This window comes from Marmota flaviventris, chromosome 6, assembly GCF_047511675.1.
Source record: "Marmota flaviventris isolate mMarFla1 chromosome 6, mMarFla1.hap1, whole genome shotgun sequence".
NCBI lineage: Eukaryota > Metazoa > Chordata > Mammalia > Rodentia > Sciuridae > Marmota > Marmota flaviventris.
Genome location: NC_092503.1, coordinates 127,079,836 through 127,098,935, shown reverse-complemented (window position 1 = coordinate 127,098,935; position 19,100 = coordinate 127,079,836). Strand labels below are relative to the sequence as shown.

Here is a 19,100-nt window from a genome sequence, read left to right as displayed (position 1 = left end):
GATTAGAAATAGACATTCAGAGGATTCTGGGAAGAGCTAGGCTTTAATTCTTCCTCTTCTTTCTTTATTTTTTTTTTTGTTTTGTTTTTTTGAGGAAAAAATATTTTAGACTCAATTCCATTTTATTAATCATATGTTTCTATAAACTCTTAACACTCAAGCAGTTTTTACAGTTAAATTTTACATTGAAGATAAACACTATTTGACTTAGGGAACAGAAAGCTGAGTCACTTGCATCCTTCATATCAGATACTATATTTTCAACAGTTTCTAGTAGGCTCTACTTCTTGACTGGAATACTGGTGATTTGCCTTGGTCCATAGTTTTATTATGAATAATTATATGTCCCTAAATTGAATAACCTAGAAAAAATGAATAAATTCCTTGACCCATTCAACTTATAACATTAAATTATGAAGAAACAGGCAAGGCAAATATAGCAATAAGCAGTTAGGGGATAGAATCAGTGATAAAAAGCCTCCCACCAAAGAAAAGCCCAGGATCTGATGGCTTCACTGCTGAGTTCTGTAAAACATTTTAAAATATTAATTCTTTTCTAACTTATCTAAAAAACTGAACAGAAAGGAACACCTTCAAACTCATTTTAGAAGGACAGGATTAGCCTGATACAGAGCCAGATGCAGGAGGAGGAAGAGAAGAAGGAAGAGGAGGAGAAGGAGGAGGAGGAGGAGAAGGAGGGCAGAGGGAAGGGGAAGGGGAGAAGAGCAAGGGGGAAGAGGGGGAAACAAGAAGACAAAAACAACTGTGTAGGCCCATTTCCCAGATGAACATAGACACAAAAATCTTCTACAAAATAATAGCAAACTAAAGTTAACAGCACATTAAAGATCATTCAAGCCCCACGTGGTAGTGAATGCTGGTAATCCCAGAGACTTGGGAGACTGAGGCTGGAGGATCAAAAGTTCCAGGCCATCCTCAGTGACTTAGAGAGGCTTCAAAATTAAAAACAGGAGAGCTGGTAATGCATCTGAGTGGTAAAGCACCCCTGAGTTCAATCTCCAGTATAAAAAAAATCATTCACCAACCTCTATTCAATATAGTTCTGGAAATCCTAACCAGAGATATTAGGCAAAAGAAGGAAACGAGAGACATCCATATATGAAATGCAATTAATTGACTCTGTTTCATAAGTTGAATTGATTGTGTCCAATAGAGGTAACCTTTCATTTTATATGAGAATAAAATATTTTATTTAATGCTATAGCTACAGCTGCCTAACAAAACAAATATTTGTTAAATGAATAAATTAACAAATGGATGAAGGAATGTGGAGTACTCAGTTCTCTCAAAACCCAATTATGTTATTTTTTCATCTTAACCAATTAGGGGAAGGGTCTTTTAATATAATAATACAACAAAACTGTTCATGTGATGTTGCCAAACAACAATGGAGCTCTGTAGCAGAACACCTGGTAGTAAAATGTATCTTCTTACCTAAGAAACTGAAAACAGAGAAGAAAACGTGGGGAAAAATTGCTTCTTTCTTTCATTAACTATAATATAAGAAAGGTACGACTGAGCTAATTGAAATGTAACATGTAGAAAGTGAATTTAAGACATTTTATTTGGGACTCCAGTTGTTCTCACCTCCTGCTTGGCCATAAATGGCAACCACAAATCCTCAAATTATAAGGTTATACAATTCAATCCTACCTTTTTGGCCTCTTCTTTCTATCTCCATCAAATTAAAAAAATATATAACTATAATTATAAGTCCTTATTTCCTTTCCCTATTTTAATTTTAAAAAATGAGCTTATTACAGAAATTTGGGTAAATCCTGAGCCTCTTGGAAGGGTAGATGATTAAGCTTGTGAGCCAGATCCATGTGCTGAGCTCTGGATTTTCTCCTGCTGATGCTGAGACTGGATTCCAGGCCCTATAGTGATTGCTCCCCAAAGCTGAATAACTTGGCCACTGACTTGGGTAGAAAAGGATGCCACAAAATGCAAGCTTGCTCAGACTGCTCTTGTGTAAGTTGAATTTTCAAGTTGGAGCATCTAGTGCTACAACCAGGTTCAATGCTTGCATTCTAGGTGTAAGGGAGTCTGAGGAAGTGGGCTTTTTGTATTCTCACATGGGAGGTAGCAGTAGCAATGCAGAAATCCTCATAGTTCAAAGACCCTTGGTAGTTGCATTGTATGCTTATCTTGAATAGAAAGTGAGTCAGTCAGGTTTTGGAAATCACACAAATTAGGGGATGTTTTATTTTCATAAAGAGAATTAGCAGAAATTTTATTTAGAGAAAACAACAAAACTTTTGGTATTTATTGGAAACAAAAAACAAGTTTCACAGAGCACAATATTTTCCAAGTTAATTTGTATATTTTGAATGACTATTGGTCTCAAGAGAGACAATAATTACTGAAATGAATGAAGACATTAAAAATGTATCTATGAAAGTAATAGAAGATAACAAAAATGTAAAGAGTAGCTCTTCTACTCAAATCATGCAGTAAAATCAATACAATATTATTTAATTTACTATATATATACATATATATATATATGTATATATATATATATATATATATACATACGTATATATATGTATATATATATATATATATATATATATATATATATATACACATATATATATGTATATATATATATAAAAGAGAATTGAAAAAATAGAATGGAAATTGAAACATATATGTACTTTATAATTCAGTGGGCTTATTAAAATAATAGGTCAGAGAAAGAAAATTTCAGAAAATTATGTTAAAATATTTCACTGGGGTGAAACTCAAAAAGAAACAAATATAATTCACATGTTATTGTTGTCTGTTTGAATGGCCTGAGAACAGAGGAGGTAAAATATCTAATTATGCATCGTTTATGATTATGTCTTGATTACCTGGACTGATTAAGCTTTGTTTCCACAACATTAAAAGCTCATATTCAGCTTACTTGATATAAGGTTTGCATTTATAAAATGGCCTGAGAATTTGAAAGAAGAAGGACCTGAGAAAATGATTTTGCCATCATAAAACAGAATTGTAATACTTATAAAACTTTTCATAAAATAGGAAATGTGTAAAGCCAAAATGAATAATATGGAAAATAAGTATTGTGAATATATTTAATTTCTTGAGATATCACACATTTGAAAATAATTACAAAAGGTAAAATATTGTTATTATTTTAAAAAGACCCTACAATTTAAATGCTGTATCTGTATTTTTGTGTTGAAGGCACCTGATATGACTTCAAACAGCTAATAGTTCTCTCTGAATGTTTTCTGCATGAATTTACATAATCATGTAAGACATAGAGTAGAAATGACTTGGCCATATATTGCTAATTGTAACATAAAATATCTAATATTTTTGGAAAGAAATATGGTCTCAAGAACACTGAACAATTTGTACACTTTGACTCCACAAGCGATACTTTGAAATTATGAAAACTTCAAATTTCAGCATTACTTATAAGAGTGAAAAATCGAAAATAACTAGTATATGTGAAAAAGATAAATGATTATTTGTATTTTCAGATGAGTTTAATTGATTATGTTGCATTAAAGAAAATTAGCATAGTAAAACTATGTGGTTAAACATAGTAATCGCCTATAACTTTAAACCAATATGCAAAATTGGTATATATTAAGATAAAAATTAAGATGAATATTTAAACTTAAATAGATTAAAATGAAAATAGTTGACTTGTTTGGTGGGTGAAACCGTGGGTAAATATTATCACTTTTTATATTTATTGTTGTAATATCATTTATACAAAAGTGTTTAAAACATGCTATGATTGTTAGTGTGTCTGTGTAACTATGTGTTTGTGTGTATATGTACTGGGATGAAAAAAGAAGTAGTGGACCTATATTACAAGGTCATATGTGTTTACATTTTTTCTTAATTAAAAAAATATTTCAATGAATACAATGTTCAATAAATTAGGAAAAAAGTTTCTTCAATGATGATGATTATTTTACATAGTTTATCTATAGAAAGTAATGCTATTTCTTCATAAACTTTACATATTGATGGATCCAATTAACAAAAATATTCCCTGCATATAATATTGAAGAGCCACTATCAACAAGACAAAAGTGTATTTTTCCCAGAGAATTCTCTGTCCAAAAGTAAGTTTCTTAGCGCACCCTCCATTGCCTCATTCCTCAGACTATAGATAATAGGGTTGAGTGTTGGGGGTATCACTGTGTGAAAGATAGATACCATAAAGTCAAATGCAGATGGAGAATCTGAAGTTGGTTTTAGATATGCACAGATGCCTGTAGAGAGAAAAAATGAGACAACAAAGAGGTGGAGCAGGCAGGTGGAGAATACCTTAGAGTGGCCTTCAGCAGAGGGTATTCTTAGAACTGTGGAGAATATGTGAACATAGGAGAATGCAATGGAGACAAAGCAGGATAAAGCTACCACAGACATGAAAGCAGCTACTCCAATCACTCCTAGGTAATCATTGGAACAGGAGAGCTTCAGTAATTGGGGGACATCACAGAAAAATTGATGGATTATTTTCACCCTACAGAATGTGATAGAAAATGTGGCTGCTGTGTATAAGATTCCTGAGATGCCTCCACTCACCCACACAACTATCATAGCCCACTGACAATTTCTGGGATCCATGATGACCTCATAGTGCAGTGGGAAGCAAATGGCTGTATAACGGTCATAAGACATGACTGTAAGAATAGCTATCTCAGTCCAGGCCAAAGATGTGAAGAAGAAAACCTGCAGTATGCACTGGCCATATGAAACGTAGTTATCATCCATCAGTGAATTGTCAATGGCCTGGGGGACTGTGACAGAAATGAAGGAGAGGTCCAGAAGGGAAAGTTGCTTCAAGAAGTAATACATTGGAGATTGGAGGTGCTGGTCCAGTGTTGTGATGGTGATAATGATGAAGTTTCCTGTCAAAGCCACTAGGTACAACACCAAGAAGAGCAAAGCATACAAGATCTGCAGCTCGCGATCATCAGAAAACCCCAAGAGTAGGAATCCATTCCTCGTGGTTATGTTTGTCATAATCATTTGGAAAATGCAAATCTGGTAGCAGCTGGAAAATAAAAGAATATGGGTAATGTAATAGAAAGACACTAAAATAATTATTAATCTGTTCATCATTGTTTATTTCAATCATTTAAGGACCTGTTATTTATCAGCTGTGTCCTAGGTGTTGGGAAATCAAAGGTGATAACACATGTTTCTTAAGTAAATAGAGCTTACAGTTTACCCTAGTAAACTAGTAGTTAGAATACAAAACAGGTCCTATCAAGAAAAAGTCATTGTGTTTGCCCCAGGGATAAATGCTATTCCATTGTCACAGGTGAAAACTTTTGCTTTGTTTTTCACCAAAAGAAACACAATAATGAGCTCTTAGGAGTTTTTGAATTGTGGATAAGTTATATTTGAGCACATTGGCTTATTTTAGTAGATGAAATGGCCCTTTTTAGAGGAAATTTTGGAAATTAAAACATGGGCTTGTTGTGGACCGGTGATCCCTGTTTTCGTTCTAGCAAACAATATGGTCATTACAATGAGAAACCAAGAACCAAAATGGACAGTGTTATTGCTCTTCCAATTAATATTGTATCTAATGGACATGTTGAAATCAAGAGCAAAAATACTTTTACAAAGTAAATACTTAAATACCACTCACAGATTAAGTGTCTAATTTGATTACATGAGATATTTTCTGATTCTAACAAATTCTATTTATATCTTCATTTTATTGAATTTGTTGAAGCTATCAAATAGTTATTGATCACTTACTACAAGCAAAGACACTTGTAAAGAAAAAGACTGAATGCCCTGAGGTGGTTTTTAAACATGGAAGGAAAAATACTCTAATACACAACTTCAGAAAGAGATTTGTGGAATAAAGCAGTGTTCATTTCAGAGAAGGGATAAACCAAGTTTGGGTTCATGACCCGGGCTTTTGATCTTTATGAGATGGAACTATCCAAGCATTCATTCTCCCCTTAACAAAATGCACATTGGTATGTGAGGACTGATGAGACATTAGTAATGATTCTTTTATATTCCTGCACATTTTTCCTTTCATATCTTAGTTCTATGCAACAACTGAAGAAATTGCTGTATTAGTTTTTTTGGACTTTATTCTAAACCACATGAAATCTCACTGAGTGTGTGTGTGTGTGTGTGTGTGTGTGTGCGTGCACACACACACACATGAAATTCACCTTAGATATATCTGGGAGAATCCAAAGACTTGTGGTGAGCACTCCCTCCCCATTCCTTATCAGTCTTTTATTAAACCATCTAATGCCAATCTCTCCTGCTGACCACCCAGACTTCTGCTGCCTCTGTTTCATGAAACTTCTCTTTCAAAAAGAATGCATCTAAGGATCCTATTTCTATGTTCTGCTACTTTTAGACTATAATGAAAATGGCTGTTAAATTAACTAAATATTTTAAGCTTGTTTTAGTTGTCACAGTTGAAAGCCTCTTTTATCTTACTCTGTGAACATGAATTCCAAATTTAATTTAATCTACCTATAGTGTCCTCAAACTTATTGATTTCTGTTAACATTTCATACCACATAATAGCAGAGAAAATTAAGTGTGAAGTTATACTTTTAACAGAATTTCTCTAGTCCAAGTTCTGTTTTATTGTTCCATTTTGCCCTATACTGATAAAATTATAAAGAGCATGATTAACCATACTTAATGTTGATTCATTTAATATTTTAATCTGCCAAAAGCACATATGTGGTTATCAACAGACTGGGAAGTAAAAAAATAATAACAATCTTGAGCATTCATTTTAATAAGACAGACACCATACTAGAGTTCATCATAAAAATATATATCATTTAATTCACACAGGTATTTTTATCTTTTTGGAGATAAGCATCTTAATCTTCATTTATACAGGAAAAAATTAATGCCCAGAATGCTTAAATAACAGAATTGATGTTGAGTTCCAAACCCTTGACATTTGTAGCTCATACTGTTTTCTTACATGTAAAAATCTATAAAACTTAATCAAAGGCATGAAGGAATATTGGGAAAAATGCCACAATTACATGCAGGCTTGTTATTCCTACAGACACCAAAGATTATTTGAAGAAGTTTTTTACAATGCTTTATTTATGTAAACAGATAAAATATTAACCTTTCCCAATTTACTGGTTTCCCTTAAGTGGCTCATTATTTTAACACATTTATGTGAAATAAATATATGGATTTTATTAATTTGCTTATTTTCTGGGAACAAAAATTCCTTCCCTGAAAGAATGAATACTCTTGCTTTTTCTAAAGTCAATTTGAAGAACATAAGGTTCTGTCAAATATTTCATAAAAGCTTACTCTCTTTTCTTATCCAAGATTGGAAAACTCACCACAGGTGTCTTTTGTATGTAGTAGCTCTTAAAATTGATCACCAACTTCTGACACTTCTCATCTCTAATCACACAGATTTTAAATATATGTCATTTCCCTCGAGAATGTGTGTGTGTTTATGTGTGTGTGTGTGTGTGTGTGTGTGTGTGTGTGTTGTTTTTGTTTTTGGAGGGGGAGCGGGGAGCATCTTTCAAAATGGAAACTTGAAATAAATAATAAATCTTCATTTTCTCTACCCCTCTAGCACCTGGGACTTGGAGTCGTAACATTTTCACACAAAGAAATGGTTTAGTAAGTGGTGGTAGATGTTTGTTGTCCCTGCCTCAGTGGTTCTCAAACTTTAATAGGCATGTGAATCACCTGGAGAGCTTATTAAGACACAGGAACCTAAGAACTACACTCAGAAATTCTGATTCAGAAAGGCTCAAGTGATCCCCAGGAATTTGAGTGCCTACCATGCTTCCAGGTGTTGCTGCAGATCTGAGTACCATGCATGGAGAACCACTTTACTAGCTAAATCATGTATTTCTAAGACAAACAGGAAATCTTGAACTTTAAAAAAATGAATATTTAATGTCAGTCCTCCTGGAAAACTAAAAATAAATGTTTATGTTTGAAATTGAGACCTACCTATGGAATCTCTGGTTTTGAACAACTATTTTGGTCATTCATTATGATTAGTAACAATAGAAAAAAACAGTTAAAAAAAAAAAAGTCTACAAGGCCATCCTAAAACAAATGTAGCAACTACCTGAAATCCTCTCAGGTTCCCCAGTCTATTAAAATTTATTATTGAAATCTTTACAATACCTTTAAAAGTAATTGAAAATAAATGTAAGCCCACAATATACTTTTGGTTTTTTCTGAGATCTCTTACCATCTTTTATGGACATCGTTAATATTTTTTAGTAATGACCATGTGACCAAAGATTTTTTCTAAAGGTCTGTGGATACTTACTTTTTATATTTTAAAGGCTGCATAGCATTCTGCTCAGATTACAAATCACAGCTTGCAGGGTTTTTTTTCATTTTTTAAAAAAGTTTTATTGAGTGCCTGTTTTGTACCATGCACTTTTCTATTTGTGTCATTTCTATTTTGTGTCATAAATAACATTTTTCCATGTTTTTTTTTAATGCAACCATTATTCAATTCATGTAAACATATAAATGGCTCTGTTAAAATTTTCTTTATTGAAATAAAGACTTGTGGGCTGGGGATGTGGCTCAAGCTGTAGCACACTCGCCTGCCATGCGAGGCGCTGGGTTCGATCCTCAGCACCACAGACAAATAAAGATGTTGTGTCTGCTGAAAACTAAAAAAATAAATATTAAAAAATTCTCTCTCTCTCTCTCTCTCTCTCTCTCTCTCTCTCTCTCTCTCACTCTTTCTCTCTCTCTCTTTAAACAAAAATAAGACTTGTGCTAGCATGATCAGTCTTATAAATATTATATTTTCTACAGTTGATCTTTCCTTAAATTTAAATTGAGATGAAGTTATTGTTGAAAATTTTTATAAGTTTCAAATATTGAGAATTCTTTTTAAAAATTATCATGAAATGTTATATTGCTTGCAACATTATTTTCCCTGATCTCACCAACACAAGGAATTTATCATTTGTTATTTTTTGTGCTAGATTACATAAAACATATTGTATAATAATATTCATGTAGCAATTAAAATCAGATTGCTCAAGTTTGGATTCTGGTTCTACCATTTACTTTTTAGGAGGAAACTTTGAATAATTCATCTTTCTGCATCTTTGATTTCTTATCTGAAAAAATGAGCATATTGATTACATAATTCATGAAGAACATTCAGCAGAGACTCATAATTAATTAGGCACTTAAGAATAAGTATTATGACCATTGATGTTTTATTTAAAATGTTACCACCCAAAATTTTTACAAAAAAAAAAAAAAGAATATAGGAAACACTTTCTATTTTTTTTGTTTTGTTTTGAAAACAAAGTTAGACAAAAACAGTGTACACATACATATAAAAGGGAAAAATAACTTTGTATCAATGCATACAGAAAAATTTGATAAAATTCAACAGCCATCCATAATAAAATGATTAAATTATTGAAAATGAAGAGGGAAACTTTGATCTGACAAAGGTAATCCTAACAGAAGCTATGGTATTGATCATACTTAATAAGGAAATATTTAATATTTTCCTTGTGATTATAGAAATAAGAATGACCACTAACAACATTTCTACTGGACAGTTCAATAGTATAAGAAAAGTCACAAAAATTTATAAAATTTGGAAACAAATTACATGGTTTTGTACATCAAAGTGCAAAAAGAAAATATATGTAAGCTATTAGAATTAATTAGTAGTACAGTATAGTCAATGAAAATATAAAATTATAAAAACCATATGTTTTGGTATCTTTAAAAAGCACCTAGTGTTAAGAATAAATCTAGGGGCTGGGGTTGTGGTTCAAGTGGTAGCGCGCTCACCTGGCATGTTCGAGGCACTGGGTTCAATCCTCAGTACCATATAAAAATAAAATAAAGATATTGTGTCCACCTATAATTAAAAAATAAATATTTTTAAAAAGAATAAATCTAATTAAATATTTTGAAAGACTTTACATTGAAAAACCAGAAAATTTTGCTGATAAAAATTAAAGCAGACAAATAAATTTGGGGTCACAGTGTTTTAATAAATTGGAAGTTTTAATAATGTTGAGATGTCAATTATCCCCAAATTGATCTGTAAATTCAATGTGGTTGTCATTAAAATTCAACTGGCTCATATGTTTATGAAAGTTGATTATTCTATAATTAATATAAAAATACATAGAATAAAGTTCACAACAAAGTCAAAGAACTTACATCAGTGGATATCAAAACTTACTATAAAGCTGTGATATCTAGAACAATCATTTAGAATAGAGGATCCCTGATCAAATTCATACAGCCATTCATCAGATTTAAGATAAATATTCCACTGCAATGAATTGGGAAGAGAATAGTGCTATCATTTGGATCTTAAATATTCCTTAAAGGCCATGTGTTGAAGGATTGAATTACAGCCTGAATTCAAATTGGGAGGTGGTGGAACTTTTAAAAAGATAGGGCCTTGTGGAAGGAAGTTAAGTAATTTGTGACTTGTCCTCCTTAAAGGGGATATTGGGACTCTATCCGCTTTCATCTCTTCCTTAATGTTTCTTATCTGCCATAGGTGAGAAGCTCTACTCTACCACATATTCCCTATGATGATGTTTTGCCCCACTTTAGGCCAAGAGCAATAGAGTCACTGGACAATAAAGTGAAGAAACCTGTGAAACTGTGAGCCAAAATCTTTCCTCTTCATTAGTTGATTATCTCAGGAATTATGTCACAGTGATAGAAAACTGACTAACAAAAATGATCATTCCAATAAACTTTGCTGGGACAACTGAATATCTATATGGAAAGAAGCATGTTCTCTATCTCATGTTCTTCATAAAAGGCAATTTCAGTGTAGTGAGAACTAAAACAATAAATCCTAAAAAAAATTATCAAACTGAATAATCATGGAGTAAAAAAAAATTGCTTAAGGCACAAAATACATGAACCAGAAAGATGAAGATAAATAAATTATATTTCATTAAAATTAAGAACTTAAAATATTGGATCATAATTTTAAAACTTATTGATGATTACTAGTTTTAAATGTTCAGAACTCTTTAAAGTAAACCTTAATTGCAATTAAATATTTCAAATGGTTTATCTTGCTAATCCTAATCTAATTGTATAAGCAATGAGAGATTATCAGAAAACAATGAGATTTTAATTATAAAAGTATTATTTATCAAAGTGTGAAAAGCATATAAGCTGATACTTAGATGATAAGATATGGCCTTAAATATTTATATTAGGAATGAAAAAAAATGGAAAAAATATTGAAAAACCACAAATTTGGCTAAAGAACTAGATTTACAAATCTCCAAGTACAGGTGACATATTGATATAATATAAGAACAGAAGTTGTTGAAATAGATGAATAAGTAAATAAAGGATATTTTAAATTGTCACTAAATTATTATTAAACTGTTAAATTTTTTAGCAAGATTGCTAATTAAAGATGACAATACTCACATTGATAATTTATTAGTGAAAAAGGGGTAATTCAGGTAACTATAAAGTTATAAAAAATTGTGGAAATTCATGCCAATATTTTTTTTAAAAAAACAGTTGATATGACTCAATAACCCTGAAAAAGAAATAGAACACTAGTTTCCTTACTATGATATACACATTCTGAGGGGACTTCCACCTAAGGCCTTTGTACTCTGTTTTCTCTGGCTGGAATGTTCTTCCCCATATATCTACTTAACTACTTTCATTTAAGTTTTCCATTTCCATTGGTATTAGTTGCGTGGGCTCTCTCATCCATCAAGGAGGTCCATGGAACAGGGTAGAGGAGATTGTGACAATGAGTCGGTAATCAAGACCTCTGGAGATGAAGCAGGAAGCAGGTCTGATTTTATTGCAGTTACCATGTATATATACTCAGGCAGTAGCTAAGCAGATTATAGGCAGCTACCAATACAATTTCTGGCCAGCTGTCCTTTCAGTGAGCAATCAGGAGTGAGCCACAGAGCAAGTGCAGGGATTGCAACACAAGGCCTCACGCCCAGGGCTGTCCCTAGGAGGTAAGCCCTGCTCATGCGCCTAGCATGAGGGGAGTGGTTTGCCACTCAGATGTCCTTAATGTATGCCATGTATGCAGTACTCCAGGCACTTGTCCCCACAGTTGGTGAAAGGCTTACAATATAAAATAATTACTTTCCTATACTATCTTACTTGCCTCTTTTTCTTAATTTCTTTAACTTGTGTTATTAACATAGTACATTTTTACATACTTATTTGTTAATAGTTTTTTGTCCACAATACACTGAACAATAAGGATGGACATTTGTTTTCATTTCTAAATTTTCAATAGAATACAAATAAATTAACTTGAATGAAAGATGAATTAAAGAATAAAAACTGGTGATCTCAATAGATTAGTTGCATGCAAGTCAACATAAATTTATGATGGAAAACAGCAAACTTCAAATAGGAGAACACTTTTTTAATTCAGTTAAAGGGCTTTTGATGGAATTTTACTTTAGTGAGTTCTGATAACCCAATCCTCCTGATACTTATATCCATTGCAAATGACTCTGTACTTAGTCATGTGATAAATTTGGCCAGTGTGACAGATGCAAGCAGAGCTTTGTAAGCTCTTGAACTAGTGATTTATTTTCTCAGGACATATATTCTTCTAATAATTCTTGGAACCAAGCCATCATGCATGCTCTGATACGAGCAGCTCACTCTAGCCATGTGCAAAGGACCAAAAGAGAAGAATCAACAACCAGCCAAGAGTTTCAGCTGGCCCCCCAATCAAAATCTTGAACCATCTTGATTGGACTAGTGACAAGCAGTCTTTAACTAGCTCAGTTAAAACAAATAAAGTGCATAGTTGTTGTTTTTTGTTTTGGTACCAAAGATTGAAGTCAGGGGCACTCGACCCCAGTCCTTTTTTGTATTTTTTTTTTTTTAATTTAGAGAGAGGGTCTTACTAATTTGCTTAGCACCTCACTCTTTGCTGAGGCTTGCTTTGGACTCATGATCCTCCTGTTTCAGCTTCCCAGGCTGCTGGGATTACAGATGCACACCAACCAGTGGAGTAGAGAAAAGGAATTGGAAGTGGAGGAGAGATGGGAAAAGGGAGGAACCGTGGACTAAATAGGACCAAACGTTCCTATGTATATATATCTATATGCCAGAAGGAATTTCACCTTTATGTATGTCTATAATGCACTAATTAAATAAAACTGTAAGAAAAGAGAACAAAGATCCATGGAGTAAAGGAGAAGGGAAAAAATGGAGGGAGGCAAGGAGAGAAAAGGAAAGCACTGGAGATTGAATTGGAGCAAATTATATTCCAAGATTGTATAATTATGCCCAAATGCACCCTAATATTATGTATAAATATAATGAAATAATTAAAAATAATATTTCATCCCACCCCTATTAGAATGGATTTTATAAAAAAAATAACAAATTCTGGCAAAGAAATAGAGGAAGAGATACTTTTTTAGAGGAAGAGATACTTTTTTTTTTTTTTAGAGAGAGAGAGAGAGAATATTTTTAATATTTATTTTTTAGTTTTTGGTGGACAAAACATCTTTATTTTATTTTTATGTGGTGCTGAGAATCGAACCCAGTGCCCTGTGCATGCCAGGCAAGTGTGATACCACTTGAGCCACACCCCCAGCCTGAGACACTTTTGTAAACTATTGATGGGAATATAAAATAGTACAGCCAATTAGTACAGCTAATTATAGTCCCACTAATGGGATAAAATATTTCTCAAAAAATTAAAAATTAAACTATTGTATGATCCAGAAATCCCACTACTAGCTATATATATACAAAGGAAATGAAATCAGCTATTTTAGAGAGAGCTCTACTCCCATGTTTACCACAGCACTATTTACAATAGTCCAGATATTAAATTAACTTAAGTGCCCATTCACAGATGAATGGATAAAGAAAGTGTGGTATACATACAAAATGTAATGTTAGTCAGACACATTTAAGAATGAAATCCGGTAATTTCTAACAACATAGATAAGCCTGGAGGCTTGTTAAATGAAATAAGCCAGACACAGAAAGACAAATATCACATGATCTCTATCATATGTGGAATCTAAAAAGTGGATCTTATAGCAATAAAGAGTATAATAGTGGTTACCAGAGGCTGAAAATCGTAGGGAAGAGGAGGGGATGAGGAAAGGTTGGTCAATGAGCACAAAGTTACAATTCATTTTGGCTTATGGTTTCAGATGTTCAATCCATGGTTGGCTAACCTCAAAGCTCTGGGCCTAACATGAGGTAGAACATCATGGTGGAAGGGCATGGTGGAGGAAAGCTGTTTAGTTCAGGACAGCCAGGGAAAATGTAATCCCCAATGGCTTAATCCAGTGACCTACCACCTCCAACCACACCCTACTTGCCTACATTTAGCACCCAATAATCTATTCAAATTTTTATCCAACAAATAGATTAATCAACTGATTAGGTTACAGCTCTCAGAGTTTAATAATTTCACCTCTGAACATCCCTGCATTTTCTCATCCATGAGCTTTTTGGGGACATCTCACATCTAAACCATAACCCTGTACATAACTGTTGTCTATAGTCACCTGACAGTGTAATAGCACACCAGAACTCTGTACTCCTATCAAACTGTAATTTGGCATCCATTGATCAATCTTTCTCTATTCCTACCTGACCACTTCTTTCCTCAGTCTCTGGTAATCTGCATTCTACACTCTACTTCTAGGGTATTCACTGTTTTAAATTCCATATGAGTAAGATCTCACAGTATGTGTATTTCTTTCCTGGCTTAATTCTCTTAACTAGATGACCTCTGTGTATACATATCATGTGCTCTTTGTCATCCATCACTTGATAGACCTTTAGTTTATTTCCATTTCGTGGCTATTGTGAATATCATTGCAATAAACATGAGAGTGCAGAAGTCTTTTCTGATTTTGTTTGCCTTTTATTTTCATTTTTTTCTTATATGATTAGTTGGGCTTTGACTACTAGCACTATATTGGAGTAAACAATAAAAATGGCTATCTTTGTGTTGTTCCAGATTTTTGAAATCAAGCTTTCAATTTTTTCTCACTCAGTGCTATGCTAAAAATTGTCTTCTTATATCTGATCTTTATTATGTTGAAGTATGTTTATTTTATACCTAATTTGTTCAGCATTTTTTAAGGAAGAATATTGAATTTTATCCTATAATTTACTAGTAATATAGTTTCAGTAACATTAGGTAGATGGTCCAAAACAATAGTAAAAAAATGTGCTGAGAATAGGAAATTTGTATTCATTCCCAACATTTTTGAAATTGTCTAGTGTTTTTGTACTAAACTAGATGACAATATTTGTTCTAATATGAATATTTTTTACCTTATTTAATATATTTTCCTACTGTTTCAACTATGTCAAAAATTATATTTCTATTTAATGGCTTATTGGATATTTAAAAAACTTACTAATGTAATATTTTAAACATTTACAATATTGTAAAATTGCTTTCAGGAACACTAAAGTATTTCTTCATTAATCTTGTTTTCAGTGTTATACTATTTTTATTTGCTGGCTTGACACTAATGTAGTACACTTCACTTATCTTGTTATAGTTAAAGCTTCACCCCAGGGTTTCATAAATTGACTTCCAGACCACTCACGTATAATCAAATCAAGCCTTTATTGAAGCACACCAGTGGTGGCTGACCAGAACAAAAAGCTGTTCCTCTGATCAGCCCTGTACAATTGCAAGGGCAAGGGCACTCCTTATAAGCCTGAAAACCGCAAAGGGGATGTTCCAGGGGTCTAGCCAATGCAAGCAAGCCAGGTTACAGAAGCAGGACAGTGCAGTCAAGTGGAGGGAAGCCTAACCAATAACAGTTATCCCCAGTCACCCCAGTTACAGAAACAGAGCCCCGTTACGTTAGTTACAGAAACAATGCCCCATTAGGTAGTTCCGTGTTCTTAAAGGTTTCTATAGCAAAAGGAAAAGAACATTTGCCCCAGTTATGACTCTTCTACTTAGCATGGTTGTTTTACAGGACAAAGTCATAAAACAAAATGGAGTCACATTTGCTCCTAGTATCACAGCTATGTATTTAAGCATATGGCCTCCTAAAATCTCAGGAAGATTCCATGAAGAAATATTAATTGCTATTATAAAATTAAAACTTCAAAATTCTCAGGTTTTTCTTTTGACATGACTGTGATTTTGAAGGTGAGTCAAATATATTCCCAAAGCTTGGGAGACATACCTGGAACAGTTTCTCACAGCAGCCAAATATTTCTCTGAAGACTCATATTTTTGTTTAATTTAATGCAATTCCTATAATATAACATATACATGATTATTCAAATGAAAAAGATTTTTATTTAGTGTCCTCAAATATCTTAAAACACATGCCTTCTGAGGATGATACTGCTTTAACAGAATGCATAAATTAACACAATACATAATTTTTTTAATACATATTAGGATACATTTTATATTATATTTCATGTTGATAGGAGTCCCATCTAAGTCCCATCTAAGTCCCATCTAAGTCTCACCTGTGTGAGAAACTCTCTGACTAAAAAAAAATTTGTAATAATTAGGATACTTTTTTTGATCATACTAGAACTAAAAAAAAAAAAAAAAAAAAAGTGGCCTTCAAAAGTATTTCCAGAAGCCTTTTTTTTTTTTAATGTTCATATCCAAAGACTGGTATTGAGAAGCAGAATACAAACATAAGTATTACATGGACTTGAGAAGGACTTTTCTTAAAAAGTATTGCTACATGATAAGGTGTTCTAAGGAGACCCATCTGAGGAAAAGGCAGCTTATGTGTTAGGAGATAATCGGTGTTGTAAAAAGAAGCAATTTTCAGATGCAAATGAACATGTTAGTAGGAGGAATCCCAAAAGTCATGGTGATGTGTGGGGAAGAAGGAGAAGTTCATATAAAATCCTATGACATGGAGAATCTCAATTTGTTAGAATATTTTACTTTTGGGTGGATTTTGTCCATGTTTTGTATATATCTTATCTTAAACATTTGCATTTCTAGGTTTTCATAATTTCTGAGAGTATTCAACCCAGGAAAATCATTAATATTTCCAGTCATGCTAATTTAATTTAGGTCCCAGGATTCACACCATCCAAGCATTTATTTAAAGAGTCCAATTAAATTCACTGAAGGATTTTCAAAAGATTGTTCAGTTCATGTTTATCAGGACCTTAAGCAACATCTTATTAAGGGATCCTAACCCATTATTTTGAATGAACTACAGAGAAGTAAAGTGCGTAAAAATCATTAGACTCATTTATATAAAGATAACACTTTGGACAATATAATCATCAATAAAGCTTACTTTAATGGAAGAAAGGAAGGCTGAAGTAGAAAAATAAGGGAGAATGAGTGGAGAGAAGGCTGTGCCTTGATTTGAGTTACTCTTTGATGTATAAAATATTAGTTTTCAGGCTGTGCCTAAACTTGAGTCACTTCCTTTTGTAGAGCAGTGATTTGCCACAAGCTACTCCATTTTGAGTTTAAGTGCTGATGTGGAATGACACTAAACCTTGATGTAGAAGTGAGCAATGTCTATCTGCTTGGCACAACTGCATGGCACAAACTGATAAATTATCATACTAGTAAGAATGCCCACCTGTGAAATTATCAAATTAATCAGGAACACGTGGATGCATAGGTGTATCAAACTCATATTGGAAAAAACAGGCCCACAAGCCTATTCAATTCACAGACCACCCAATGATGCAACCCCTTCATTTGAGACCCTTAAAAGGAGGAGCATCTTGAGACTGGACATAGCAGGACCCTGGATTTTGATATCTCCCCTTCTAAAAAGTTGGAATAGTATTACCATCAACTCTACATGTCACAGATATTTAGTGATGATGACAGAGTACGGGATCAAACAAATTAAGAAAAGGCAGAACTTCAGGTTGAACAAAGGACAGCAGGAAGAAGGCAGATAAATCTGCAGCTGAGGCAGAGATGATGTGTTCATCTTCATCACACTAAACCTGATTAGAGGCATCATGGGGACTTTAGTCTTTCATAAAATCTGCATGATGATGGCGTACCAGTACTCTTTTACACCTTTTAAAATTTATTTCGGGTCTTAATTAGAAATATTATATATATATATATATATATATATATATATATATATATATATATATATATATATATATATATAATTAATATGTTGTATTCTCTAAGAAATGGGACTGACAGCACTGTCACTGGATTAGATAATTATTATAGAAATAGATTTTGATATGCAGTTGTGAAATAATTTTGTCCTTATACTTTTAGATTAAGTTTTGCCTTATTTATCATGGTCAGAGGAAGACTTCTGTGTTGCAGAATTATTTATAGAAGGATATCACTTAATCAGCACTCATGTAATTCCTTACCTAATTAGAATTTTAAAAAGGACAATTGTGAATTATTCCCTTGTCTTATCTGGATTTCTTTCTTGATAAACTCTTTCAGAATATCATCATTCAATTACCTGTAGTCAGATAATGTTTTTTCTAAACCTGAAGAAAGCTAAGTTTCTTCTATTATATTTAAAAAATATCTGTATCATTTTCACAATGTTCATATTTTCCTGACACCCTTGTCTAAAAAGACATAGCTATATGTTCCTGTATCTGAGATAAGCTTACATTTTTGTGAGAAAATCAAATTACATACTTCACTCAAGGGAACACTTAAGTTATTAGATGGGAATATATAGCATATATTTTGACTTTCTGAATAGTGGATACATGCCTAAATAGTGGAGATTTATGGGCACATGGGTAAATTGAGCAAGGATAAAATAAACTCAAAAAATGGATAAGAAAACTAATGAGAGAAAAAGATAAAAATATAAATGCAGCAATATTCTGTCTAACAACAGAAGACACTTAGGTTAAGTATATGCTGAATATGTGAATATAAAAAGAAATAGAAGAAAATGGGAAATAAAGATGTAAGACTAATTTAGGTAATTCAGTTTATTTTCCCAGAAAGGACTATGGGGAGTTCTTCCCCTTCTGGCTGAATAAGAAAATTACAGGGATTAGAGCTTAATTTACCTAAATAAGAAGTAAAAAATATATATACTTTTGATTCTCATGAGGATGAGAAACTGGAG

At 32.8% G+C, this 19,100-nt stretch overlaps 1 protein-coding gene across 1 annotated transcript; it reads right to left on the bottom strand.

Moving 5' to 3' along the window:
• Nucleotides 1–4,068: 4,068 nt before the first annotated feature.
• On the bottom strand, nt 4,069–5,028 carry LOC139706163 (olfactory receptor 14J1-like). Its single transcript, XM_071613851.1, has one exon. It carries the CDS (start codon nt 5,026–5,028, stop codon nt 4,069–4,071), a length of 960 nt encoding a protein of 319 aa, XP_071469952.1.
• Nucleotides 5,029–19,100: the final 14,072 nt, after the last annotated feature.